General features: G+C 42.8%; 1 protein-coding gene and 1 non-coding gene across 8 annotated transcripts in view; both read right to left on the minus strand.

Moving 5' to 3' along the window:
- Positions 1 to 20,928, minus strand: part of GARRE1 (granule associated Rac and RHOG effector 1) — a 101,264-nt gene that overhangs the window by 32,026 nt on the left and 48,310 nt on the right. For all 7 annotated transcript variants that reach the window (XM_059666967.1, XM_059666972.1, XM_059666966.1 and 4 more), the window contains 2 exons: positions 4,371 to 4,571; positions 95 to 235 (listed from right to left, as the gene is read on the minus strand). In XM_059666967.1, the coding sequence (XP_059522950.1) occupies positions 95 to 235; positions 4,371 to 4,571 (342 nt within the window). The remainder of the gene's footprint in view (positions 1 to 94; positions 236 to 4,370; positions 4,572 to 20,928) is intronic.
- LOC132217735 (U6 spliceosomal RNA) lies at positions 13,965 to 14,069 on the minus strand. The gene has a single exon (XR_009448993.1). It is a non-coding gene; the product is annotated as a U6 spliceosomal RNA (small nuclear RNA).

The raw sequence follows: 20,928 nt of genomic DNA on the forward strand, positions 1-20,928 counted from the left end.
TATTATTCTTTCCAATTGATTTAATATCACAATTGTAACTCCCTCCCTTGTTCCTATCCCTGAGGTATTGCTGTGCCAGCTCTGAAAAACTTACTTGCAAAGCACTGTCAATTTTTATGTTCAGTTCTTTTAACTGGTGCTCAGGAATTGCTGCACTTTGAGAACAGAAGAGCTGCTGAACTTCAATTCCTGCCAGGCGGCCATCACAGCCTCTTTCTCTTAGTCTAGATGTTGCCTGCAACATAAAGAATTACTGGTAGGTAAAAGAGGATGCCGCAGACACTAGCAAAATTAAAAAGATAAAATACAAAAACAAAGGAAATAAAGCAAGAAATCATCTAAGCATTAGATATAAGCCAGACATTCCGAATTGGTTGTATTAAGTGGGCAGCCAGAAATTTTGAAAGATTCCAGCAAGCATCCTGAAGAAAACATAAACTTGACACAGCACCATCTTCTTTAAGAAACCCTGGAAAGCCGGGCTGGTTTGGCTCAGTGGATAGAGCATCGGCCTGTGGACTGAAGGGTCCCAGGTTCGATTCCCAGTCAGGGCACATGCCTGAATTGTGGGCCCGATCCCGGGTAGGGGGCTTGCAGGAGGCAGCCAATCAATGACTCTCTCTCATCATTAATGTTTCTCTCTCTCCTAAAATCAATAAAGATATTATTTTAAAAAAAGAAAAAAACCGGGGGGGGGGGGGGAGGGGAGGGAAAGAAAACCTTCCTGACCTGTTATTTATTTTTTATATATAAAAAATATTTGCATTTAAAATTTCTCTGTTCTAGAAAGACAAATAACCTAGAATATTGGCATCTGGTGTTTCCAGAATAAAAAAAAGAATGTATATAGTTGGGTGTTCCTATATACCAAAGTAAAAAGTCACACCAATACAGAACAAGAAAAAAACAACACATCGGAACATTAAAGGAAAAACAGAGCTTTTGAAATATGCACAGAAAAATTAAATACTTACTACTCAGTCATTAAACATGTTTATGAAGAGTACATAAGAGAAAAAACAAGAAAAAACTAATCTGTTCCGTGTAAGGATAAAATGTAAGTTATGCCCTGGCTGGTTTGGCTCAATGGATAGAGAGTCGGCCTGAGGACTGAAAAGTCCCAGGTTTGATTCCGGTCAAGGGCATGTACCTTGGTTGTGGGCACATCCCCAGGGGGGGTGTGCAGGAGGCAGCTGATTGATGTTTCTAACTCTCTATCCCTCTCCCCTCCTCTCTGTAAAAAGTCAATAAAATATATTTTTTTAAAAATGTAAGCTATGGTTCATGACTAGAGAATAAGAAAAATAAGTAAGTATCTGATTTATTAGCTGGGAGGAGAGCTTCAGGATGAACTCTCAATTCTCCAATGTCTATTTTTGTTGCAATAATATTAGTGCAACAAATAACATTTTTAAACAGTTTTGTTCTCTAGGCTAGTGTAAGAGTTTTAATGCTTAACAAAGTTGCAGGACTAAGGAAAAGTAGTGAGCAACTGTCTATATACTAGAGGCCAGGTGCACAGAATTGGTGCATGGGTGTGGTCCCTAGGTGTGGCCAGTGATCGAAGCACAAGCGTCTGGCGTGGAAGGGCAGGTCCCAGCTGACCTCTGGGCCCTGGGCAGCACCTGGGCCCCCAGGCCCCCCCACACTCCCTCCAGCTGGGTCATGGTCCCGAGTCCCCACGCCGAGATGTTGTGAGTGTAGCTGGATGCCGTGGGCCGGGGTGTAGTGTGAGCCTCTGAATCACGCAGCGGCACTGCATAGAAGCCAGGCAGGCAGCACGCTCTCTCCCGGCTGGCCTCACAGACCAGCTCCTGTGCAAACCCACTGGCCACTGGGAGCGCCACCGGCCCCAGTGGTACCAGTGGCTGTGGCTCGGCTCACCCGGAAAAGGCTGTGCAGGTGTGGGGTGGACTCCTCGCGGACACCCGGCACCTGAGCACAGGGGCTTCCCTGGCATGTGAGCTCTGGTGTCCTGGGGGAGGGTAGCAGGGGGAGTGAGAGGAAGCTCGGATGATGCCCCGCATTCTCACCACACCTCTGTCTCCATCACCCCTGCCTCCAGGTAGCTGGCGAGAGGTCACAGCCCCCAGCCTGGGCACTGAGGGAGGTTGGTCGCTGCCACCCACCTCCAGTTCCACTTCCCAGCCCAGGGCCTGCTGGCCACTGGTTGCCATCTGCGGGGCAAAGGGTTGGGGCTGGGCCCCCTGTCTGACTCCCTCTGCCCCTGGGAGCTGGCGAGAGGTCACAGCCCCCAGCCTGGGCACTGAGGGAGGTTGGTCGCTGCCACCCACCTCCAGTTCCACTTCCCAGCCCAGGGCCTGCTGGCCACTGGTTGCCATCTGCGGGGCAAAGGGTTGGGGCTGGGCCCCCTGTCTGACTCCCTCTGCCCCTGGGAGCTGGGTGGTGCCCCCCCCCCCCCACTGGTTGCCATCTGCAGGGTGATTGGGCCCCACTGGCACCCGCCTAGGCCTGGCGCTGCCTGCTCACCTGCTCCACCATTCCGCCACGGTCCCGCTCTCATCGGGGCCTATCAGGGCCGGCAGCACCTCCACTGCCACCCGCTGCCAGCGCCGTGTGGCTGACATCTGCCATGTTCCGTGCCACCACCTGGTGGTCAGCGCGCGTCATAGTGAGCGGTCACACTCCCGGTCAAACAATTTGCATATTAGGCTTTTATTATATAGGATATAAAAGCCTAAGCAACCATCGACCATCTACCCGGTAGCTATGACCCGCAATGACCACCAGGAGGCAGACACTCCGACCAGTAGAGGAGGGAGCCTGATTCCTTGCAGAATTGGCTGTGGTTTCGGTTGCTGCTGGGGCACTGTCGGCCCCGAATCTGCTTCACCCACACCCTGGACCCAGAGAGGAGGGAGGAGGAAACCCAATTCCTCGCGGAATTGGCCGTGAGTTAGTTACTGCTGGGGCACTGTCTTGTGGGGACCGGGCCAAAACCAACTCTCCGACATCCCCCGAGGGGTCCCAGATTGTGAGAGGATGCAGGCCAGGCTGAGGGACCCCACTGGTGCACGAATCCATGCACTGGGCATCTACTAATGCTATAAAATTTCAAAGCCGAACAAAGTATTCCTGTATACCACTCCAACCATTCCCTGAACCTTAAGAGTCTCACAGTAACACAATTTGATGTTTTTAAAGAATCTTTCAATCAAATATTTCACCCACAAGGTCTTGTTAGGTGTCACTGAATAGACAGTGAAGTATAAAACTTGTAACCTATCATCTTGGAGCTGATAGCCTCATGGACCAACAAGGCACACAAATAAAACATTTAGCCCTGGCTAGTGTAACTCGGTTGGTTGGGCATTGTTCCGCGCACTGAAGGATTGCTGGTTCAATTACTGGTCAGGGGCATGCAGGAGGCAGCCAATTGATGGTTTACTCTTACATCAATGTTTCTTTCTCTCTCTCCCTCTCTTCCTCTCTAAAAATCAGTAAAAATATTTTAAGTAGATAAATAAATATATAAAACATTTAAAAATTAAAAACGGAGGCGTTGCCCGGGTAGCTCAGTTGCTTAGAGCATCGTCCTGACACGTGAAGGTTGCAGGTTTGATTCCCGGTCTTGATCACATAAGAATCAACCAGTGAATGCATAAATAGGAGGAACACCAGATTGATGTTTCTCTCTCTCTACAAAGACCAATGAATAAATAATAAAAAAGATATTTCTCTAAAAAAATTAAAAGTGGAGAAAAGCAATTGGACGGAAACAGAGACTGTAATACAGTGGTTCTCAACCTTCCTAATGCCGCAACCCTTTAATACAGTTCCTCATGTTGTGGTGACCCCCAACCATAAAATTATTTTCGTTGCTACTTCATAACTGTAATTTTGCTACTGTTATGAATCGTAATGTAAATATCTGATATGCAGGATGTATATTCATTGCTACAAATTGAACATAATTGAAGCATAGTGATTAATCACAAAAACAGTATGTAATTATATATATGTTTTCCGATGGTCTTAGGCGACCCCCGTGAAAGGGCCGTTTGACCCCCAAAGGGGTTGGTTGCTACCCACAGGTTGAGAACCGCTGCTCTAGAAGCTTTGCTGCACTGACCCTAGTTGCAGGCAGGCCCTTCCTCTGGGTTCCCACGCATCCCCATCACAGACCCTTTACTGGGTTTTGTAAGCCCTTTCTCCAACGAGGATGAGTAGAGGCTGTCACCCCATGCCTGGTGCATGTCTGACACAAAGTAGGCATTCTCTGTTAAATGCATGAACAAGCTATTGGTAACAGTTTAAAATTCTAAATAAGAAGGCTCTTTTAAGAACCCAGAGGCAAAGGCCTCTCCTGCTTGAACACAGGGCAGCAATCTCCCCAAAGTCAGAGTTACCTCAGCAGCCCCCCTCCAGGATCGCACAGCTTCCTCCAGTTCAGGTGTGTGGCCCATGCCAGATAAGCTGCTGCTGCTCTTTTTTTCAGGCACAACCACCTCAGCAAAACAAGAGTGAGCCACTGGCTGGACCTTCTGTAATGCCTGGGTCAAAAACTGGAAATGGACCTGCACCACGGTCAGGAAACATCGCCCCAACACCTGTGAAAACAAGAGCCAGGCATTTTTAGATTATGGGTTGCTATTACATTAGTGCAATAAATTCTCAGCCATCAATCTGACTAGAAGGTAACATCTAACTGGAAATCTGAAATTATATAGTTTAAATGTCATCATGCTTTAGACCAGGGGTGGGCAAACTTTTTGACTCGAGGGCCACAATGGGTTCTTAAACTGGACCGGAAGGCCAGAACAAAAGCATGGATGGAGTGTTTGTGTGAACTAATATAAATTAAAAGTAAACATCATTACATAAAAGGGTACGGTCTTTTTTTTTTTTTTTAGTATTCATTTCAAACAGGCCGGATCTGGCCCGCGGGCCGTAGTTTGCCAACGGCTGCTTTAGACAGTGGTTCTCAACCCTCTGGCCCTTTAAATACAGTTCCTCATTGTGGTGACCCCCAACCATAAAATTATTTTCGTTGCTACTTCATAACTGTAATGTTGCTACTGTTATGAATCGTAACGTAAATATCTGATATGCAGGATGGTCTTAGGCGACCCCTGTGAAAGGGTCGTTCGACTGCCAAAGGGGTCGCGACCCACAGGTTGAGAACCGCTGCTATAGAAGGATCTGCCTTTGTTCTCATCTTTACACCTGGGTGCCTGATGCCTACAAGTCAACCCAAGGTTCTTAGGCACCTTCCAACTTCTCACGCCTCCATTCCTGTTCTCCACTCCCCTCATCTGGACTCTGGCTCACATTAACCTGCCTGTCTGTGAGCTCTGGCTAAACCAGAGCAACCCACAATTCCAATTATATCTACACAGCACTCTGAAGGCAGAGCAAAAGCCATGTGGTTAAAAATCTGAAAAGTCAAGTTTTACTCTAAGAAGACATTCCATTGGAAATGGAATCCAAAGATACAGGTTACTTTGGTAACAGTGTTATTAACATAGTTTTTAACATAGCTTTATGTCATACTTCTACTCTTACGCAACAAAGCTGACAGACCAGTCTTCTAGGAGTGAACAAAACCTACTGGACGATTTCATTTGTTAGTACAGCAGAAACCCTCACCTGATCCATGTTAGTAATTGGTTGGTTGATGAAGTAGTCCATTAAAGTAGGAAACTAATTTTAAAAATACCATATACATAACACTACCTTAACATATACTATTAATATGTAACTATAGAGGCCTGGTGCACAAAATTTGTGCACGGGTAGGGTCCCTAGGCCTGGCCAGCAATCAGGGCTGATTGAGGCCTTCCAGCTGCCAGCCAGGGCCTTCCTTCATTCCGCACCGTCCCCTGGTGGTCAGTGCACATCATAGCGAGTGATCAAACTCTCGGTCAAACTCTCCAGGGATGCTCTGCATATTATCTTATATATATATAAAATCCAGGGGACACTTTGCATATTAGCTTTTATATAGATAGATAATGATGTATATACTAAAAATACTACATAACACAAACATTTTAAGATATGGATGTGTATTTATCTACAAGCCTTTGGCACTTGCTAAAGCTTTTCTCTGGGGCACCAGCCTTTTCTCCCTGGTCCTTGAAGCTTTGTTGCTCTGTTCCTAGCTGCAGACAGGCCCCTTCCTCTGGGTTCCCATGCGGGTCCCCGTTTCCTTGCTTGAGTTAATCTCAGCTACAAGGTGTTCTCTAGGATTAACTATTTCTTTTTCTTTAAAGGAGAGCAAGAACTTGCCACTTAAAAAGCAACTTGAGCAGAGACCCTCCAGGTTACTAATATTTCCCCTAATCTTTTCCATTTGTTTTATCCATACCAAATTTGAGAACAAAAACTTTTGCCACTTTTATCATGCACCATACATTCACATTTTTTTTTTTTCATAGAATGTATTGCAAATTTCACTGGCTTACATAGGAGGTTACTTAAAAAATGTACTTCACTGAGTCTGCAATTTATCCAACTGGCAGGGGCACAGGTGAGAGGGGCCATTCACTGCCAGCACTCAGTGAACGAACTGCCTTGGGAAGGTGGTGCATGTTGGGGAACAGTTTCCACTGCCTTTTACAAGGAACTAAAATCTTATGAAACAATGGAATTGTCTAGTAGGTTTTGTTGGCTCCTAGAAGACTGGTCTGTCAGCTTTGTTTTGTAAGACCCCAATGCTGTCCCTTGGAGCAGCCAAAAATAAGACTTAAACGTGGACTGCTCACTTCCTAGTGCACATTTCAGATGCCTGTCTGTGAGCTCCTGTTCCACTAGTCAAAGAGTTCTGCTTCCTGGAGAAAGAGACTCAGGGAAGTTCCCAGTGGTGACACTTAATCCCTCTGAATTATTTTTCCTGGTGGAAATCATTAGGACCAAACTAAAACAAATCTCACACCAAAGTAGCCACCCTCTATAGTAAACAATCAGAACTACAGGCTAAACTACAGGTATGGGTTTCTACTCACAAACCTCCCTCAAAGTTATACCCCATCAATGATCTGTGTCAGATGGGGCAGGGTGAGGGACACACAGGAAGTAGACTTAGCAGCCTTCAGACATGAGACATGAATAAAATAAATGGCATTTAATTTGTACCACACATAACAGCCAGCTTTAATTGAACACTCAGTATGCATTTCTCCTATGTTAAAGGTATCACATGGATCACTGAACTTAATCCTGGCAACAACTGCATGAGGTCAGTCCCATTTTATAGACAATAAGGCCAAGACACAGAAAGGTTTAAACTTTGTCAAGGGAACACAAACTGAAAATGGCGGAGTGGTCACAAGACTCAAATGTCTGTGCTTAGCCAGTGTTTCCCACTGCCTTCAACAGGCTCTAAACAACTGGATACAGCTGTGGGCTGGATGCACTGCACTGAGACCAGGGACATGACAGAAACTCCACCTTCACTGGCATGCACCAGAATGAGGGTGTCCTGAAGCTCCACACGGTACAAACACAGGAGGAGGAGAGCTGGGTCCTCAGGCACACAAACTCTTCCTCCTCCTTCCTCAGTTTCTTGGCAGGCTATGGCAAAGGGAGGAGGAGGGGCAGTGGAGATGTCATGCACCTTGTACTCTGGGGTCACACTCTTACAGCTTTAGAACAATACAATCGAGTCATTCATTTTCCCAACAATATGTTGTATGTAAATGCCTGATGTGTATGTACAAAGCACACAAAAAGGCCAGAAGATACTACAAGACAGACAATGAGCAAATCCCTGTCCTCATGAGAGTTACCGTCTAATGGTGGGGAAGAAGTCAATAAGTAGATAGGCAAAGCCAGGGCTACTGGAGGAGAAATGCTAAAGGGCGAAGTGGGAAGGAAAAGGCTCTCTGAAGAGAGGACCAAGGGAACAGAGCGAGTTACCCTACCCTCTTCTAAAAGGAACAATTCAGGGAAAGGGCTCTGAAGGCCTGATGCAGGGCGCAGAATAGGGCATTTCCTGACAGTGCTGGTCAATGGCAGGATGGGAGCATCCTCTCACTGTGAGTGGAAGAATGGAGAAAGGAGGAGGGTGCTGCTGGAGGATTAAGTGTGGGGAGAGATGCTGCAGTTTTAAAAGGCAGACGTTTGGCCCTGACCGGTTTGGCTCAGTGGATAGAGCGTCGGCCTGCAGACTCAAGGGTCCCAGGTTCGATTCTGGTCAAGGGCATGTACCTTGGTTGCGGGCACATCCCCAGTAGGGAGTGTGCAGGAGGCAGCTGGTCAATGTTTCTCTCTCATCGATGTCTAACTCTCTATCCCTCTCCCTTCCTCTCTGTAAAAAATCAGTAAAATATGTATTTTTTTAAAAAGGCAGACATTTGGTATGTTGTCTCCATTAACCTACTACATATTTGACCTTGGATGAATTATTTAATCTAAATTTCTTCCCTTGTAAGGACTGATGAGAACAAGAACTAAGTCCTTCCCTCCTCCTACCCATGATACATGGAGTGTCAATGTAAATATGTTTGTGACAAAATATTTGTGTTGCAAGCAATTCATTAAAAGCCAATCAAACCAATAATTACACTGGACCTTAAAAAAGCCCATTTCACAGAATATCTGCTCTAAGTTTGCATAAATTAACAGATGCATAAACAGCATATCCAGAGAGAGGATAGAGCTCAACCTTGAGCCTGCCTCTACCCATCTTTTCTTTTCTTTTCTTTTTTTAAATATATTTTATTGATTTTTTACAGAGAGGAAGGGAGAGGGATAGAGAGTTAGAAACATCGATGAGAGAGAAACATCAATCAGCTGCCTCCTGCACACTCCCCACTGGGGATATGCCGGCAACCAAGGTACATGCCCTTGACCGGAATCGAACCTGGGACCTCTCAGAGCTCAACCTTGAGCCTGCCTCTACCCATCTTTTCTTTTCTTAAATATATTTTATTGATTTTTTACAGAGAGGAAGGGAGAGGGATAGAGAGTTAGAAACATTGATGAGAGAGAAACATCAATCAGCTGCCTCCTGCACACTCCCCACTGGGGATATGCCGGCAACCAAGGTACATGCCCTTGACCGGAATCGAACCTGGGACCTCTCAGTCCGCAGGCCGACGCTCTATCCACTGAGCCAAACCGGCCAGGGCTACCCATCTTTTCTATACACATCTGTCTTCGCCCACCTCCCATGCTATAACAGACCCCCCACTGCTTGGGCTCTTCCTGAGAAACCTGGAAGGAAATACAGACTCTAAAGTTATGAACATGGAAGCGTGTGACCCCAGGGCAGCGGATGGCTGCTTTTCACATAGAGAAAGTTTCCTGGACTGCACTATTCAGTGAGGTTGCAGAACAGATGTGGCAAGCAGGGGAACAAATGAGCAGAGTGGTCAAAGAGAGAGACATTTGAATTTAAAATGTCAGTGGAGCTATAGTTACAGGTCTTATTAACAATTACCATTTATTGAAGGATTAATCCATACCAAGCACTTTATATGCAGTGAAGCAACTCTGTGGGGTGACAACGATTCATCCATTTACAGATGACACCACTGAGGCTTACAGAGAGAAACCTGATGTGTAGTAGAGGTCCAGTGTCAGGTCTGTTTGACTCCAAAGGCTGTATTTCTAACCACAAGGCTGCTCTGTCTTCCTATGACAACAGTGGGTGGATACTAAGAAGAGGAGAGGAACCCTGACATCCTCCCTATACTCAGACCATGGGGATGGGAATGCAAGCTGAGAGGCATAGCTCTGTCTTCATGACAGTGGGAAAGGGATTGGGGCAAAAATAACAAGTGGGGTGGCCTGTGGTATTCCTGTGTGGCATGAGCCTCACATTTTTTTAAATTTATATTTTATTGATTTTTTACAGAGAGGACGGGAGAGGGATAGAGAGTTAGAAACATCGATGAGAGAGAAACATCGATCAGCTGCCTCCTGCACACCCTCTACTGGGTATGTGCCCGCAACCCAGGTACATGCCCTTGACCGGAATCGAACCGGGGACCCTTAGTCCGCAGGCCGACACTCTATCCACTGAGCCAAACCAGTTAGGGCCAGCCTCACATTTTATGATCTCCACAGCAGAGAACAGCTGTGAAGACTGGATGGAAAAAGCGATGATAAACAGTGCGAAGGCACCTGGGGCTTGGAAAAAGAGCAGCTTCTCCTGCCTCCTAAGAAATTCCCAACCCCAAAACATCTGTCCAGTCCTTCAGTACATCAGTCTCATTTAAAATTTAAGAAAAAAGCAATTGGATTTAATCTTACTCTTGGCATTTGTATTTAAAAAAATAAATCAATTCACCCCAAATTGATGGAATTTCAGATACAGGCCATTATCAGACTTTTGCATTAGGAGAAACCTTTGGGTGTGACTTACATTGCTCATAAAGGCCCAATTCCTGAGTATAGACAATCAGTGACCCTTCCCCTTGTGCCTCCATGCAACATTTTGGATTATAAACATCAATCAAGGATCTGCTAAAATGAGAACAACTTTCCTGGGAATCCCTGATGGAGGAGAGAAAGGGTATGAATTTGCTTTCCCATTCCCCTGTATATGTAAAAGATTTGCTGCTAAGGGTGTTGTGTTTATGGACATAATCAGAAAACCTTTTCTTTTGGTAATTTTTTGTTGTTCTCACTCGAGGATATTTTTTCCATTGATTTTTTGGAAAGGCTGGAAGGGAGGAATGGAAGGAGGGAGAGAGGAAGAGAAAAAAAATCATGTGAGAGAGATACATCAATTGGTGCCTCCCATACACACCCCTATTGGGGCCAGGTATTGAACCTGCAATCCAGGTACATGCCCTGGACCAGGAATCAAACCCAAGACCCTACAGTCTGCGGGCCACCTGGCTAGGGCCTTTTTGGTAATTTTTATACTTTATTAATTAAAACAGGTTTTAGTTTAAGGTCATCCTATTTTGAGCCCCAAAAGACCATCTTTTCCACACCACCATAATTTTGGAAGATCTACTCAACTTTACTTCAAAAAAATATTTTAAAATATATTGTTATTGATATCAGAGAGGAAGAGAGGGAAAGAAATATAAATGATGAGAGAGAATCATTGACTGGCTGCCTCCTGCACGCTCCCTACTGGGGATCGAGCCCGCAACCTGGGCATGTGCCCTTCACTGGAATCGAAACAGGGACCTTTCAGTCCGCAAGCTGACGCTCTATCCAGTGGGCCAAACCAGCTAGGATCAAAAAATTTATTTTTTCATTATTCCTCATCTAGAGCTGAGGCCTAAGTCCTTAATATCTGCTTGTTGGAATTACAGAGTACCCGAGACCACCCCATCTCCCACACACCTGTGATCTTCACCTCAATACACACAGTGTCTCACTAAGTTCATTTTCTGCTCAACCTCACTTAACAATTTATCTTTTTCAATCCCAGCAGAGTGAAGAAGTAAAACTGTCCTATATGCCATAGTGTCAAACATTTCCAGGGATTCTAGCACTTATTTTTCATCAGTTTAAAAGTTGCAAGTGAATGAAACGAAGTCGATTCAAATTGGTTGCTTTAATTAGAAATTCCAAAGTCATTCAATCATTTATTTCTCTTCAATCCTCAGACCTCAAATATTACTTTGTTTCCAAGTGTCCTCAACCTCGCTCTTCTATTATGACAATTCTAGAGTCATTACACAATGACCTAAACAAAAGACCAGAACTTGATACAAAGATCTAAATGTGTCTCCAGAGAGACAGAGAAGGGGACCATGCATGGACTGTGCAAAGTGCCTTATGAAGATTAGATGACAGTACGAGAATGTAAAAAAAAAAGCTTATGGAAACTAACATGTATAATCTGACCTAAAAACCGATTACAGTGTTTAAATATTTACAATTAAAAAAGCAACGAACAAGACAATAACAAAGATCTCTTTGCAGTCAGTATTGACTTAGCGCATAAAGAAGTGGCCATGCTATGTTTAGGAGAAAGAAGGAAGAAAAACTAACACATGCCCAAGGGTGGCTGAGCCAACACCAAATGCTAGTCATTCAGACAAAATTATATTCTGCCCCTGGACATGCTGCTTTACTGCTGGTGAAAATATCAACAGATGGTTTCTGAACTCCTACTTAATGTGCCAAGCACTGTGGTACACAAAACCTTTTACATCAATAATATATATTCACTGCAAATAAATCAGGGGGAAAAAGATCAGCTACATACATTAATGTACCAAATATTACTAAATAGAATAACCACTGATTTACATATTTTTATATAGCCTACATTTGTATCTATAGATGGAAAAACTAAATCATGTTGCGTATTGTTTTAAGGCCTGCTTTGCAAAATAAAATACATACGTCAAAAATGTATTACCATATTTCAGCTACACTGTTATAAATCTTAATTAGAATAATTATACAATATCATCCAGGACATGAATAAGTTAAACGCAGCTTAAGGTAACTAGGTGCACATTAATTATAGTAGAAGAGCAAATTAATACTGTGGGTTTATATAGGGCAGGGATAAAAATATATTTAAGTCACCCAGACAGCATGTGGCCTAGGAACCTACTAGAATTTAGAAAACTCTTGTTGACATGAGTGTATTTTTGACTAAAAATTGTCACTTCCATCAAGAATTACTAAAATATCTCAATTGCTAAACTAAAAAGGAAAAAGGAATTCATTTGACTCCATAAACATTATCTTCATCACTTGGGAGAGGGGCTCTCTCTGCATCTTATTTATTTATTTATTTTTTGTTTTTTTTTAAATTGTTTTATTGCTTAAAATATTACAAAGAGTATTATATATATCTTCTTTTTTTTTCTCCCCTTGACCTTCCCCTAGCCTCCCATGCCCCCTAGTGTCTTGTGTCCATGGGTTATGCTTATATGCATGCATACAAGTCCTTCGGTTGATCTCTTACCCACCCCCCCAACTCTCCCTGGCCTTCCCGCTGTAGTTTGACAGTCTGTTTGATGTTGCTCTGCCTCTGTATCTATTTTTGCTCATCAGTTTATAATGGTCTTAATTATCCATAAATGAGTGAGATCATGTGGTATTTTTCCTTCATTGACTGGCTTATTTCACTTAGCATAATGCTTTCCAGTTCCATCCATGCTGTTGCAAATGGTAAGAATTCCTTCTTTTTTACAGCAGCATAGTATTCCATCGTGTAGATGTACCACTGTATTTTAATCCACTCATCTGTTGATGGGCACTTAAGCTGTTTCCAGATCTTAGCTATGGTGAATTGTGTTGCTATGAACATAGGGGTGCATATATCCTTTCTGACTGGTGTTTCTGGTTTCTTGGGATATATTCCTAGAAGCGGGATCACTGGGTCAAATGGGAGTTCCATTTTTAACTTTTTGAGGAAACTCCATACTGTCTTCCATAGTGGCTGCACCAGTCTGCATTCCCACCAGCAGTGCACGAGTGTTCCTTTTTCTCCACATCCTCTCCAGCACTTGTCATTTGCTGATTTGTTGATGATAGCCATTCTGACAGGTGTGAGATGGTACCTCACTGTTGTTTTGATTTACATCTCTCGGATGATTAGTGACTTTGAGCATGTTTTCATATGTCTCTTGGCTTTCTGAATGTCCTCTTTTGAAAAGTATCTATTTAGGTCCTTTGCCCATTTTTTGATTTGATTGTTTATCTTCCTTTTGTTAAGTTGTATGAGTTCCCTATAAATGTTGGAGATTAAACCCTTATCGGTGATAACATTGGCAAATATGTTCTCCCATGCAGTGGGCTTTCTTGTTATTTTGTTGATGGTTTCTTTTGCTGTGCAGAAGCTTTTTATTTTGATGTAGTCCCATTTGTTTATTTTCTCTTTAGTTTCCAATACTCTAGGATCTGTATCGGTGAAGAAACTGCTTCAGCATATGTCTGCGATTTTGTTGCCTTTGGATTCCTCTAGTATTTTTATGGTTTCCCGTCTTACATTTAAGTCCTTTATCCATTTTGAGTTTATTTTTGTGTATGGTGTTAGTTGGTGGTCTAGTTTCATTTTTTTGCATGTATCTAAAAATATGGAACGCTTCACAAATTTGAGTGTCATCTTTGCGCAGGGGCCATGCTAATCTTCTCTGTATCATTCCAATTTTAGTATACGTCCTGCCGAAGCAAGCACTCTCTCTGCATCTTAGGTGATATGCCACTAGATGCCTCTCAGGTGTTACTTCATTGAATACAAATCACCATCCCCATTTGACTGGGATACTCCCAGCCACTTTTATTCACATGGTAATCCAACTAGTGATAACTGTGGCAAGTCTTGGGCTGAGGTAGGGAAGGGTCTCACATCTCCTCTCAGCCGCATCTGAAATACTTGCTTCCTGGGCTTCTAAGACACTGCACTTGCTCCACTTTCTTCCTCTCTCTTTGGCTGTTCCTTCTGCACCTTCCTTGGCTGCTTCCTATTCATTTCCTGACCTCTAAATGAGTCCCAGGACTCCCTGGTCCTAGATTGCCCCTTTGTTTCTCTAGCCACATTCACTTTCTTGATGACCTCACCCAGGATCGTTTTAGAGCTTTAAATACTTCAGGGGTCCTCAAACTTTTTAAACAGGGGGCCAGTTCACTGTCCCTCAGACCGTTGGAGGGCCGGACTCTAGTTTTAAAAAAAACTATGAACAAATTCCTATGCACACTGCACATATCTTATTTTGAAGTAAAAAAACAAAACGGGAACAAATACAATATTTGTATTTACATGTGGCCCGCGGGCCGTAGTTTGAGGACCCCTGTTCTATCTACTAACTGATGGTTCTAAAATTCACATCTCCAGTCTGGACCTCAGTCCCGAACTCCAAAACTATATATTCAATTATCTATTTGACATCACCTCTTGGATGTCTAAAAGGCACTGCAGACTTATTATTCTAGATTACCCTTCCCCACTGCTCCCCATCTCAGTATATAGCACAGTGATGAAAAACCTTTTGAGCTCGGCGTGTCAGCATTTTGAAAAACCCTAACTTAACTCTGGTGCCGTGTCACATATAGAAATTTTTTGATATTTGCAACCATAGTAAAACAAAGACTTATATTTTTGATATTTATTTTATATATTTAAATGCCATTTAACAAAGAAAAATCAACCAAAAAAATGAGTTCGCTGTCACCTCTGACACGCATGTCATAGGTTCGCCATCACTGATATAGCACTACCAGTGATCCAGGTGCTCATGTCATAAACCCTGGAGTCATCTTTGACCTCCCCCCCCCCCCCGCCCCCGAAAACTGGAGTTCTCGCTCTTCTCTTCCCTAGAGGCTACTTTCCACACAGGAAGCCTTATATAACAGAAATCAGATTATTTCACTCCCCTGTTCAAAAATCTTCCGATGCCTTTCTATTAGAATCAGAATAAAATCCAAATTCCTCATTGTGTCCTACAATATCCTACATTGTCTGGCCCCTTACTATTCTCCGAACTTATTCCTATCCCTCTCTTCTCTGTTCTTGCCACACTGGCCTTCTTGCTTTTCTCAATAATTTTAAGAACAGCCCCAGTCTCAAGTCTTTTGTACAAGCAATTCCCACTATTTCAGGGTTTCTCAACTTTAGCACTATTGTCATTTGAGGTCAGAGAATCCTTTGTTGTGTGTTGTTGGGAGCACTGGTTGGGAGATGCAGCCACCACAATCACTCAGATCACAGTATTTTGAATAAATTTTGAAATCTTTGTTAAAAAAAAAAAAAAAAAAAGAGCAGAGTAGTCCCTTCCTCCTTGGACTTCTGAGACACCAGTAACTGCATAAGAGCGTGAATGTGGCAGCAGAGGAAAGCTTTTGAGCATCCAGGTATCTATTTTGCTGTAGGACGAAAATACAACTGGAAGCACTACAAAGAAGAGAAATATCTAGACTCCACCTTCTCAAAAAAATTAGAATAAAAAATCAGATAAATCTAAGAGATTTGTGCTCCTGCAAACTTAGGCCTTTCATGATCTGAGGCCTGAGTCTGGTTACCTAATGTTCCATACTTTATGAAGTAACATCACCCCACCATCGGTGTATATGTGTTAAGAACTGGGGAGAGGAAAAGTATTGGTCAGAAGTTAAGAAAGAAACTAGGGACCTAAAAGACGATAAAAATTGTTCCCAAAACACACAGTGAGTCAGTGAAATTCTAATTTCCTCATATGCAAGTCCAATATTTTTCACTCTATCCTATTCCTCCTTCAAACCATTCTGAGTCACATGAATTTTTTGGTTTCCCAGTGCATATAAGAGTTATGTTTACACTATACTGAAGCCTATTAAGTGTGCAATAGCATTATGTCTAAAAAAATGTACATACCTTTATATGCTGCCAAAGTGAACACATACACCTTAATTTTAAAGACACCTTATCACTGAAAAATGCTAAATATCACTTAAGCCTTCTGCAAGTCATAATCTTTTTGATGATGGAGAGTCTTACCTCCAATTTGTAAAAAAAAAAAAAAAAAAAAGCAATATTTGCAAAGCACAAAATGAGGTATGTCTAAATATTAAAACTTATGGCCAACACAACAAGATATATAACTACTGGAAGGGAATAGACATATGCAGATGACATAACTACATATACCAAAATAATAGACATTAGTATTGAGTTCAGTCACATAGCAGGAGAAAAGATAAAATTATAAAAATCTATAATATTTCTATATTATAGAAAAAACGTTTAAATATTATTTCATTCATTACAGCACCTAAAATATAAATAACTTAATAATTTTAAGAATACACACTCACTAGAAAGAAAACTGGAAATTTACTAAGAGACATTACAGAAGCTTCACAGAAAAACCTATAAACTGCTAAAATCCCAAAAAACAAAACAACTTAGCCAAACGTACCCAGGTCCTAACTATGTTTCTCATCCTCTAACCCTCGCCAGCTGGCATTTGCAGTGTGCCTCCCACATCGAATCCTTGTTGCTTTGAATGCAGCCCCTCAGGAAATCACTCTGTCACTGCTCTGACTGTAACCCAGCCCCAGGAGTGGCCAATCAGTGGGTTAATTTCACCCTTCTGGCCACAGGGTCCAAAGATAAGGAAGCACCTAAGCCAAGCCAACCACATTAGTTTGGAACTTCCGTTAGAATCTCCGGAAAAGCAGAGGTGCTCTTTCTGCTGAGTTGTTGGGGACTCTGCCATGGAGACAGAAGTCTGCCCAGAAATGAAGGCAGAGAGAAGAGACCAAGGCTGAGTCTGTGCAGTACTGAGTGAGCCCCCAGATGCAACCACAAACAAAGAACTTACTTTCTTTAGTTTCACAGGTAAATACAACAGTCCCCCCCTTTATCCACAGGGGATAGTTCTAAGATCCCCTAGTAGAAGCCTGAAGCCGCAGATAGTGCTGAATCCTATTTACACTGTTTTTTTCCTATACATTATACCTATGATAACGTTTAATTTATAACTTAGACATAGTAAGAGATTAACTTAATAAAACAGAACAATTATAATAACAGTAACTGTAATAAAATTTAGGTGAATGTGGTCTCTCTCACAGTATCTCACTGCACTGTACTCACCTTTCTTCTTATGTGAGATGATAAAATACCTATATGAGAAGATGAAGTGAGGTGAATGACACAGGCATCGGGACTTCGCTAAAATGGACATTCTCACAAACAAGCACTTTATGGCGTCTCTTTGGCATACCCGAATTGCCAGCATCACCGTCTTGTGCTTTGGGGCCATTATATAGTATTATAAGGGTGACTTGAACATAAGCTCTGTGAGACCACGCACTCCATCTGATAACCAAGATGCTTACTAAGTGATTAATGGGCAGGTAGCATATAAAGTGTGGATACTCTGGACAAAGGGATGATTCACATACCAGACAGGATGGAGCAAGAAGGCAGGAGATTTCATCAGATCACTCAGAATGATGTGCAATTTAAAACTTGTGAATTTTTTATTTTCCATGTAATATTTTGGACCAAAGGTAACTGAAATTGTGGAAAGTGAAATCATGTATAAAGGGGACTACTATACTAGCACATTGTTTTGCTAAGAGGTACTATAGTGCTACAGTCAAGAGTTTGTACTTTTGTACACAAAAGTCTAGATCTGCCATGAGACTTTTGATAAATTGCTTAATTTCTCCATACTTCAGTCTCCACATCAACAAAATAGGAATATGAATAGTACCTAACTCATAAGGTTATTAATAGAATTCAGTATGTTAATGTGTATAATCTCATCAAAATATGGTGACAGGCCCTAGCTGGTTTGGTTCAGTACATAGAGCAGTGGTTCTCAACCTTCTGGCCCTTTAAATACAGTTCCCAACCATAAAATTATTTTCGTTGCTACTTCATAACTGTAATGTTGTTACTGTTATGAATCATAATGTAAGTATCTGATATGCAGGATAGTCTTAGGCGACCCCTGTGAAAGGGTCGTTTGACCGCCAAAGGGGTCGCAACCCACAGGTTGAGAACCGCTGGCATAGAGCATCAGCTGCAAGACTGAAGGATTCGATTCCAGTCAAAGGCACATACCTCGGTTGCACACTCATCGCGGAACCTGGTCGGGGTGCATGCGGGAGGCAACCAATCAATGTGTCTCTCTCACATTGATATTTCTCTCTCTCCCCCTCCTCCCCACTCTAAAAAAATCATTGGAAAAAGTATCCTCTGGTGAGGATTAACAACTGAAAAAAATACATGGTGATGGAAGGAGACTTGACTTTGGGTGGTGAACACACAATTATACAGAAGATATAATGTAGAATTGTACACTTGAAACCTATATAATCTTAACCAAAGACACCCCAATAAATTTAACAAAAATTCAAAACTGTGTAGAGTCTCAGAACAGAACATGATGTAAGTACTATATGACTATTAGCTTCTTTTTGCTTTTCTTGTTATTAAGGTATTTTGAGTTTGGTTTCTCTCACTTGTAGCCATAGTGATTTTTTTAAAACAACTTAAGTATTAGTCTCTTGCTCAAAATCCCCCTTTTAAAAAATCCCATCTCATTCTGTATAAAATCTAAATTCTTAGCAGGGCCTGCCCTGTCCTCATTCACCAGGTAGTTAGGAGATTCTCGTATGGGGGCTGAGTCCTATCACAGGGAGCTGGGTCAGGCTTGAGGCTATTTTCCAATGCATCACAGCACTCATCATACCTAGTGTCACAGTCTACTTATTTATCTGTCTTGCCCACCAAGCCTGGAGCACTTTAGATCGTCCTCACTCATCTTTGCCAGTGTACAGCCAGCTCGTCTGTATTTTACCCCAGTGGTAGCAGCTAGGTGAACAGGAAAGCAGGCCAGGCAACTGGGGCCTGCGCCGGAGCTAGTGGGACCTCAGGAGGGGTCTTGGAGTGACCAAGGACTCACAGGGGTTCCACACCATCAGGATATTTCTATTTTCCTGGCTCTGAACATTTCAGGACTAGTTAGAGGTCAGAAAGCCCAGTCTCATGGAGGGATGGACACTGCAAACAATCCCCTCTGCAGAAAGACTGGACTGGCCTGAGCTGCGAACAGGTTCAGGACACAACGCCTGTGTATGATGGTCCCAGCAGGATTTTAGGCAAATGCCATTTCTCAAACACTCACATTCCTGATTTGTAAAGATGAGAGAGGCTACAAAAACAACCCTGTGAAATCTAACAAGCTGACCAGCAACCATAAAAATCCTATATAATAAAAGCCTAGTATGCAAATTGTCCCCTCAACCAGGAGTGCAACCAGGAGTTTGACCAGGGGGCGGGGTTGGCGGCTGCGGCAGGTGGCCAGGGGAAGGGAGGCGTCTGCCACCAGCAGCCGCTAGGGACCCTAACCATGCACGAAGTTTGTGCACTGGGCCTTTAGAATAAATAAGAAATAATTCAGGCCCTAGCTGGTTTGGCTCAGTGGATAGAGCGTCAGCCTGCAGACTCAAGGGTCCCAGGTTCGATTCCGGTCAAGGGCACATGCCCTGGTTGTGGGCTCAATCCCCAGTAGGGGGCATGCAGAAGGCAGCTGATCAACGATTCTCTCTCATCACTTATATTTCTCTCTCTCACTCCTTCTCCCTTCCTCTGAAATTAATTACATGTTTTAAAAAATAATTCAGGAAAACTAGTTCTACATAGAATTACATTCCATGAAATCTTTTGTTTTCTTCTAATTTGCCCACCAAACCTAATTTTTCACTATTGTCTGCTCAAATCTTTTTAGCAACTATGAAATATTAAATCATTCTCCTAAAAGAAAGCAACATTGTCAATTTAGTCACCAAAATTAGGAGCACACCCATTCTTTCCTTGACTCCTACACCTGATGCTGGGGTCTTGTCTTCAGAGGGGTCTTCTCTCTGTTCTCATTTTCTTCCTCGAGTCACTTCTATTTTCTTCATTTTTCTGCTCTCATCACTATATCTTAATAATACTCGCTGCAATATTGTGATTTATAGTAAGAAATTTATGTATTTGGTCTACGTCCAAGGTTCCTAGCACACAGCTGCTTAAAACCCTTGGAATTTTCTAAGTAACAAGAGAGATAAAGTATTCGCAACATCTTTTATCCAAACCTGAGTTTATGTTGATGGTTTTTGGAAAGCCCCTAAGGATGGAGGCTTGTTGCAAGGGGAACCAACCAACAGATTAGAGGTTTGGAACTTTCAGCCCTCTGCTTCTGGGGAGAAGGGGCTGGAGGTAGAATCAATAATCCACGGACAATAATTTAATCAAATCACACCTATGTAATGAAGCCCCCAAAAAGTCCAATGACCCAAAGGAAGGGGTTCAGAAAGCGTCCAAGGTGGTGAACATATGGAAGTGCTAGGAGGGTGGCGTGCCTGGAAAGTGCATGGAAGTCCCCCATATCTTCCTACATACCTTGTCCTATGCATGGCTTCCATTTGGCTGCTCCTGAGTTATATCCTTTTATAATCTAGTAAGGAAAATAGTTTTCTGAGTTCTGTGAGCTGCTCTAGCAAATCAATAATGTGAATCTCTGATTTATAACCAGTCTGCAAGGACAGGTAACAACA

This window comes from Myotis daubentonii, chromosome 15 (genome assembly GCF_963259705.1).
Source record: "Myotis daubentonii chromosome 15, mMyoDau2.1, whole genome shotgun sequence".
NCBI classification, from domain to species: domain Eukaryota; kingdom Metazoa; phylum Chordata; class Mammalia; order Chiroptera; family Vespertilionidae; genus Myotis; species Myotis daubentonii.